The sequence below is a fragment of the Diorhabda sublineata genome, chromosome 1 (assembly GCF_026230105.1).
Source record: "Diorhabda sublineata isolate icDioSubl1.1 chromosome 1, icDioSubl1.1, whole genome shotgun sequence".
NCBI classification, from domain to species: Eukaryota; Metazoa; Arthropoda; class Insecta; order Coleoptera; family Chrysomelidae; genus Diorhabda; species Diorhabda sublineata.
Genome location: NC_079474.1, coordinates 49,826 through 58,455, shown reverse-complemented (window position 1 = coordinate 58,455; position 8,630 = coordinate 49,826). Strand labels below are relative to the sequence as shown.

General features: G+C 30.4%; 2 protein-coding genes across 4 annotated transcripts; both read left to right on the top strand.

The window, feature by feature from the left end:
* Nucleotides 1-297: 297 nt before the first annotated feature.
* On the top strand, nt 298-2,261 carry LOC130448055 (U4/U6 small nuclear ribonucleoprotein Prp4). The gene is made up of 6 exons (XM_056785225.1): nt 298-578; nt 632-836; nt 893-1,225; nt 1,281-1,463; nt 1,522-1,737; nt 1,798-2,261. Exons 1-6 carry the CDS (start codon nt 425-427, stop codon nt 2,225-2,227), a joined length of 1,521 nt encoding a protein of 506 aa, XP_056641203.1. The 5' UTR covers nt 298-424; the 3' UTR covers nt 2,228-2,261.
* Nucleotides 2,262-4,597: 2,336 nt separating this feature from the next.
* On the top strand, nt 4,598-7,836 carry LOC130448089 (phenoloxidase-activating factor 2-like). Of its 3 annotated transcripts, none has more exons than XM_056785288.1 (3): nt 4,598-4,871; nt 5,491-5,802; nt 6,804-7,809. In XM_056785288.1, the coding sequence occupies exons 2-3, from the start codon at nt 5,513-5,515 to the stop codon at nt 7,744-7,746; spliced, it is 1,233 nt and encodes a 410-aa protein (XP_056641266.1). In that variant the 5' UTR covers nt 4,598-4,871; nt 5,491-5,512; the 3' UTR covers nt 7,747-7,809. The 3 variants fall into 3 exon arrangements, with proteins under 3 accessions (XP_056641266.1, XP_056641283.1, XP_056641274.1); XM_056785305.1 differs by having other exon boundaries at nt 4,599-4,867; nt 5,505-5,802; XM_056785296.1 differs by having other exon boundaries at nt 4,601-4,871; nt 5,505-5,802; nt 6,804-7,836.
* The last annotated feature ends 794 nt before the right edge of the window (nt 7,837-8,630 follow it).

Sequence of the window (8,630 nt, the reverse complement as noted above, 5' to 3'; positions counted from 1 at the left end):
AACAACAATGATCGTGATCCGGGTTAGTTTTCTCATAGAGCTTTTCGGAAACTATGATTTGAATTCAAGTAGATCATTTATCACATGATTGTGTATTTTAAACCTTAATCACATTTTTAAGTAGTAGTAGTAGTAGTCATTTAAAGGTGATAAGTAATTTGTTAATTTCAAAAAAGCCATAGAAAAATGATTTAATCCATTAATTTATATAATATCAAATGATTACAATCTGATTAACACTGGTTCCGAGCAACGAGATCTGGGTTTAGGATCAGAGCATCTATATCATGATTCTGTTAACCCGAATAGTGTTTATGTCTATACTCCGATCGTAATTGAGTAAGATTTCATAATAGAAAAAGAATAAGAAGTTAACCTCAAATTTTCGACAAACGTAAACAAACGCAATTTAAAATTTAAAAACATGTCTGATGATGAAGAACTTCAGTATGTGAAAAAAATAAAAACTATCCATTACGGTTCGTTGGAAGATAATGAAAAAATTAGAATTGAAACCCAAAATGAAGAAAGTAACGAAGCTCTACCGGCAGCAACGTCTCCTACTCCAGAGACTTCGGGTAAACCTTCTATTTCTAACAATATCTTTAATTTTATATAATTTATTTAATAGAATACATGGAGCTTGAAGATGCTATGTCACGAGATAAACAAGCTTTACTTGAAGAATTCGAAAGGAGAAGAAAAGCCAGATCAATTAACGTATCCACCGACGACGCCGAGGTGAAAAGAAACTTACGTCAACTAGGCGAACCGATTTGCCTCTTCGGAGAAGGCCCCGCAGATAGAAGATCGAGATTAAGAGATATTTTAAGCCGGTAAGATATATTTTTTTGTATATTATATATAAGATTTTACTTTATAATTAAATCAGCATGGGCGAAGATACTGTTATAAGAAGAGAAGCCGAAGAAGAAAGGAAACAATTCGAAAAAGATCAAGAAACTACTTGGTATCACGAAGGTCCCGAATCTCTACGAGTAGCTAGGTTGTGGATAGCCGAATATTCCCTACCAAGAGCCAAAGATCGTTTAGAAGAAGCGAGGCGATTAGCAGATTTACCCGCCGCTACTAAAACTGCTAAAATGCAAGAATTACAGAAAAAAATTCAAGCCACGTCGATTTATTCCAGCCAAGTAGGAGATACAAGACCGATTTCCTATTGCCAGTTCAGTCCGGATTCGAAATTATTAGCAACGGCTTCTTGGTGAATAATTTCAATATTTTCAAATATTGTTTTTTGTATAATTAATTAATTACAGGAGCGGTTTGTGTAAAGTTTGGTCGGTGCCGAATTGCGAGTTAAAACAAACGTTAAAAGGTCACACTTGTAACGTTGGGGCCATAGTTTTTCATCCGTACGCCACTAGCAAACGAGATGAAAAAATATGTAACATAGCGTCTTGCGCCGCTGACGGTTCCGTTAAACTATGGGATTTTGTTAGGTGAATTAATTATTTAATTAATTATTTAATCGAATGATTAATTAATTAATGTTTTTAGTGAGGAACCAATTGCTGATATCGAAGGACATATGCCGCATAGGGTATCAAGGATAGGTTTCCACCCTTCTGGGAGGTTTTTAGGTACTTGTTGTTTCGATAACTCGTGGAGGTTATGGGATTTGCATCAATGTACTGAAGTTTTACATCAAGAAGGTCACGTTAAACCGGTTTATTGCATCAGTTTCCAAGTAGACGGATCCGTTTGTGCTACGGGGTAAGTGTTGTATAAAACAATGTAAACAGGATGATTTTTATGGTGTTTTTGTTGTTGTAGGGGTATGGATTCTTTCGGGAGGGTTTGGGATCTTAGAACGGGGCGTTGTATTATGTTTATGGAAGGGCATTTGAGGGCTATATTGGGTATCGATTTTTCTTCAAACGGTTATCATATAGCCACTGCTAGTGAGGATAATACTTGTAAAATATGGGATTTACGTAAACGGTCTATTTTATATACGATTCCGGCTCATACGAATTTGATATCGGAGGTTAAGTTTCAAAAATTCAGTAGTAATTATCTGGTGACTGCTTCGTATGATAATACTGTGAAAATATGGACTAATAAGACGTGGCAGCCTTTGAAGACGTTGTCGGGGCACGATGGGAAGATAATGTCCGTGGATGTTGCTCCTAATGATCAGTATATTGCCAGTAGTTCGTATGATCGAACTTTTAAATTGTGGATGCCTGAATCTGGGGTGTAATTACTATTATGTGAATATATTTTTTTATTAATTTTTTCCTAGTTTTTATTTATTTACCTTTTTTGTTATACAGAGTGTCGAAAATTTGGTGATTTAAGGGCGTTGAAGTTTTTTGTTGGTTTATGCTCTTAATTATAGAAATTAAATAGGAATTTTTGAAAATTTTGCTTAATAGACGAACTTGTTAGATATTTTTCAAGAATAGATCTAAATTTGCCTTAGAATGATGTTTTTTTTTCATTGTTTTATTTATTAAGACAAAATTTTTGCTTGAAAATCGAATATTTCTACTTAAATTTCGCTTTTTTCCATTGTATTTGAATGTAAATTAGTAATTTGAAAAAAATATTGACCACAATTGATGTTTTTTACCATAAATTCGTTATTTTTTTGTTTTGACTCTCTTATTTTATTTATTTTTGCTTAAAAATCAGATATTTTCACTCCACTTATGCTTCTTTTCATGTTTTTTTCTCTGAAATTTATCAAAACGTGTCTGGTTTTGGTTTAGTTCAAAATTTTTGTTAAAAAAATCCAAATTTTGGATTCGTGTCATTATTATAACCTAATTTTCTCTAGTCCTTATTACTTGCTCAAAAAATGACATTTCTACTTAAATTTCACTTTTTTTAGTATAAATTTCTAATTTGGAAAAAATATTGGCCCCAATACGCTTCTTTTCATGTTTTTTTTTCTCTGAAATCTACCAAAATGTGTTTAAATTTGATCTGGTTCAGAATTTTTGGCCCCACTTGATGATTTTGATAAAAAAATGCCCCTTTTTGCTTAAGAACTTACCTTAATGTGTTAAATTGTACAATCTCGTTGTTTTAGCCAGAAATTTTCACTTGAATTTTCATTTTTTTGATCAGTTTCAATTGGAAATTTCAATTATTTTTACTAGTAAATCATATTTTTTAGGTTAGATTTCACTATTCAACTGTTTATAACAAAATTTCAGTACGAAAATTCTTATTTTTGCTCCAAATCGACAAATTTTAAACAAAATTGGCCTTACTCGTATCAATTTTGCCAAAAAAATCAATTTATTACAATCAAATTCTTCCATCTCTCATTTTTGCTTAATAAATAACCACTTTCACTTGAGTTTTGCTTCTTTTCGTAAATTTAACTAGGAAATTAGTAATATGAACAAACATCACTTACTATTTTCAATAGATATACTGAATCACTATTCAATTATCATTAATAAAAAGTAAATAACGAATAAGTTTTAGTAAGTAATTATTGAGGAGGTTAGAAATAAAGTAAATCGAAATATTCCTAAATTTTTATTTCATTTCTGATACAAAAACAATGAATCATGTATCTGATTCTTCTTTTTTATAGATACAATTTACCGGAACTGCATATTAAACGCTGTTAATCCACTTGCAACGGATGTATGTCATCGATTAAAAAAACCGTAATCGATTATTCATCGAATCTAAACGATTTAAATACAAATAAAAAGTTTCAAAGTATTTGTAGAATAATCGATTATAACAAATGACAGTTGTGCTTTCTCAGTAATATGAACAGACACGTACTTACTTCATTTTAAATACATATTCAGTCTTTATTAAAATTTTCAAGTTCCACGATTTAATTTGTTGCAATCAAATTAATTGGGGTTTAATTCGATATTGAACAGAGACGTACTTATTTGATTTTTTAAGGATATTGTTTTCATATGCAAGAAAATTTGTAAATTCCATGTTTTAATGAATTAATACGATTTGGAACTTGGACAGAGGCGTACTCGTTTGATTTTCAAAGGATATACATTTATTTATATTAAAATTTACAGATTTCATATTTTGATAATTTTTAATAGAATAATTAGTGTTAATTCAATAAGAAAAGTAAACAGAGGCGTACTTATTTAATGTTTTTAAATGATATATTTTCAGTTTTTAATTTGTGAATCTCACATTCTATTAAATTGTAATGATATATAATAATTTTATTCATTTAAATTCTGATATTTGTGTTTTATATCTAAAAGAACATTTTAATTGGAAGTATTGAATGAAAAAGAATCGATTCTTGCCAACAAATAATCGATTCTTGTTAAATAAACGTCATATTAAATAAATAAATAAAAAAAATCGATTTTTGTTAACGAATAATCGATTTTTGATCGAATTTTCATTCTTCACTATCCCGCATCAAACGATCTGTCAAAACGTCATATTGAATCACGTGATACAAAAAAATCGATTGCTTTAAAATTAATAACAAAACATTTTATTTCCGTTTTAAAATCCCGATTATACGTTCAATTATACTTTACATAACCTTCAGAATGAATTTATTTCGAAACGAAAAAATTGATACTCAGACCTACGCCGGCACTGTCCGCTTTACCAGTGAAAATTTCACGCGATGTAATCGGATGTGTTCTTGGGTGTTCCCCACTTGAAACTATTGCTCAGCCACAATAAACTGTTTACAAGTCGACCGAAGACGTAACCGATACATTAACATAAAGTCAGCGCATGCTAGTGTTTAATTTAAAAGAATTTTGACCGGCGCTATATACCATTGGTCAATAATTGCTTTGAAATTATTATTAAACTAGCCAGTTTCAAGGTATTTGACGAGTCGTATCATATGTATGATTGTTTCGAATAAGACGTAGGTAAGTTTATATTAATACATTATTGCAATCATTGTTAGTACTACCAATTTCGTGGTTTATAAATATTAAAGTAAAAGTGAATAAAAACATGAACATTCTAATTAATATACGAGGGTTTAGAAATAAATTCTACCTATCTATATTTAATTTCATATTTTTAAAAGTAATAGGAGTAAAAGGATAACATTTATATAAAATAAAACTAATAGTATCACTTTTTTTTAACTAAAATTAATATTTTTTTTTGTTTTTCTTTCATTTTTACGTAAATATCAACTAGTAAATTGTTAACTTTTTGACTTTTGACATATGAAGATAACCTCTCAAGATATCGTGTATAGAAAATCGATTCATTATTAATACTAACAAAAAAAACTGGAAACTACCGTTATTGTTGTTTAATATTATTTTATATTTTATAAACAAGGTCGTATTGTCTTTGATTTCGTTATTAAAGACTAATATATTCCATCAGTTTGGTTATATTACATAAGAATCAATCAATTCAAATTAAAATATGATATTAAGACCTTGAAAATCTGAATTATAAACAAAAAATTGCATCTAATCAATTTAAATAAATAAAAATTATTTTTATTGAAATAATATACGTGAATAGTTTTTATATTACAGTTGTCGATATGATAAATTATTCTCCCACCACCGTCGCCATATTTCTGTGTCTTTTATGTTGGACGCAAGGTCAAAATGAGGATTTAGACTCTTTAATAAAATCAGTTTTTAACGTTAAAAATCAATCAACTACTACTTCGACATTAAAACCAGTAACTTCGGCTCAAGGTGTTGATTTACAACCGGTGGAAAGTCACGGTGGAGATGCGGGAGAAACGGGAGATTGCGTTTGCGTACAGTATTTTCTATGTAAAAATGGTACTGTGAATACCAACGGAGAAGGTGTGATAGATATTAGGTTTGTATATTGTTTTTATAGATTCCAAATATTTATATTAGGATCCAATCTAACCGTTAATAATTACGAAGTACTATCAATTAGATTTACGGGTTTAATTTAATAAAACAGTTCACTTACCTTTACGTATATATTTACTACTAAGCACTACACAAAATAAATCAATATAATTTGTTTATTAATCTACAATACAGTTAAAAAATACAAGTAACTGAAACTTTTGAGTCAATCTCAGTTTTAATTATTTCTGACAGTTCTCTTCTTTTTTTTTTTTGAAAATCGTCTGTATTTGAGTAAGTAGCTATCCAACTAATTTATAAACTCAACAAACGATTGGATAACAATCTAGCAGGTGTTTGTGACAGTTCTCTTCTTTTTTATAAAGGGCGTGGTCTGTAATTAAGTTGATAAACATAAAATTATTTCAACATATAAGTTTTTATATAAAGGTTAGATTACAATCTTGCAAGTAAACGTCGACGAATAGACATAAAACGTATGTTTCATGATTATACCAGGTATTTACAAAAAGTGAATTTATTACGATATTTTCATTAAAATGTTGTTTTTTATATAATTTTTTATTTGTAATGCAAGTAAAAACATATCTATTTGTTGTAAATTATTAATGACAGCTCTCTTCTTTTTTTTAAATACGTGGCTGTATTTAAGATATGAAGTAACTTAAATTTGAAGTAAAAATAATTAAATTTTCTTTTAAATAGCATTAAAATAGAAGTTAGAACAAGAAAATAGAATTGTTTTGACATAATAATCTATTATATAAAGCTTAGATTACAACCTTGCAGGAATACGTCGATGAATTGACATATAATGTATGTTTCATGTTTATACCAGGTCTATACAAAAAGTAGTTTAATCGGCGATGATTATTTAATAAATTTATCACTATATTTTTGTTAAAAAATCGTTTTTGATTTGTTTTTATCGAAGTTTAGATATCTTTAAAAAGTTGTAAATGTAAATAATCCGTTTTCCAGAATAAACGAAGGTCCATGCGGTAACAACTACCTCGAAATATGCTGTAACAGAGACAACACCGTAACCGAACCGATTACCCCCTCACCGTTGACTAACAAACCCCGAGGTTGCGGGTATTTAAACACCGAAGGAGTGGGTTTCAGAATAACCGGTGCGTCAGACGGCGAAGCTCAATTCGGCGAATTCCCCTACATGGTAGCCATCTTGCGAGAAGAATCCGTCGAAGGGAATCCGCTGGTACTGAAAGTTTATCAATGCGGAGGGGCTTTGATTCATCCCCGAGCCGTTATAACAGCAGCGCATTGCGTGACCGGTAAAAACAAGATTTTCAAAGTGAGGGCTGGGGAATGGGATACCCAACACGACGAAGAACTCTACCCTTACCAAGACAGAGAAGTGGAATCGATACAAATACACGAACAGTACTACGCCGGCGCTTTGTTCAACGATATCGCCATATTGTTTTTGAAAACGCCGGTGGATGCCGCAGATCACATTTCGACTATTTGTCTGCCTCCTCAGGACCACGTCGTGCGATCCGGGGTGGGATACGCCACCGGTTGGGGTAAAGATCAATTCGGGAAGAAAGGGAAATATCAAGTTATATTGAAGAAAATCGATCTGCCTGTCGTTGATAACAAAATGTGTCAGGATAAATTGAGAACGACTCGTCTGGGGAAGTATTTCCAGTTGCACAATAGTTTTATGTGCGCTGGGGGTGAAAAGGGGAAAGATACTTGTAAAGGAGACGGCGGTAGTCCTTTGATATTCCCCATTGATAACGAAACTGGGAGGTATTATCAAGCTGGGATCGTTTCTTGGGGGATAGGATGCGGGGAGAACGGTACACCAGGGGTTTACGTTAACGTGGCCAAGTTTAGGAATTGGATAGACGAACAAATGGTTAAACACGATCTCGATACTTCGACTTATAAATATTAGATAATGAAAATTTAATAAAATCTTTGTAATAAAATGGGTTGTGAATTTTTATGTGGTTTTATTCAACGCTCAGAAACATCGAGATAACGATTTAAATTGTCAAAATCCGTTAATCGATTTTTAGCTTGTCATTCGTTTAAAAATATTTTATCTATGGTTAATTATATTCTGTCTTTCTATGACTAATCTTTGTCTATGACTCTGTGTTAGTATATTATAAAGTGAAGTTAAACAATTATCGGTTATTTTTATAGTGTGTATTATTTTAAATAATCGTTCTAATAATATGAACATTTCACGAAATATAAAAATATTTCTTCCTAAAGAAATATTAGTGTTTGAAGTGAGTATTTCAAAAGATATAAACAAAATACTTTTTGACATCTTAAAATGAGGTTAGAATACAAATCGGAACCAATATTCGTTTTCTTTTGGATTAATTTAGTCAGACAAAAGTAAAAATAGTTGAAAGTATGAAAAATAAGTTTATTTGATGCAAAAAATCATCATGCGGTTCCGATTTGTTGTTAAATAATTTCCATTATAGTGGAATGATTAAAAAGAAACATACCTTTATATAAAAAATCGTATATCAAAAAGTAATTGAAATCTTGAAATAATATTTTAAGGGAACATTCTTGAAGGACGAATCCTTAAGGAAAAAAGTCAACATTTCTATATATGAGCCCATTTACGATGTACAGATCGTTAAAGTTAGCATATTACAAAGTGAGGCTAAAAAATTATAGTCAACTTTGATAGTTTGTATCATTTTAAATAATCGTTATAATAATATGAAAATTTCACGAAATATAAAATATTTCTTCTTAAAGAAACTTACGAAAAATATTAGTGTTTGAAGTGAGTATTCCAAAAGATATAAA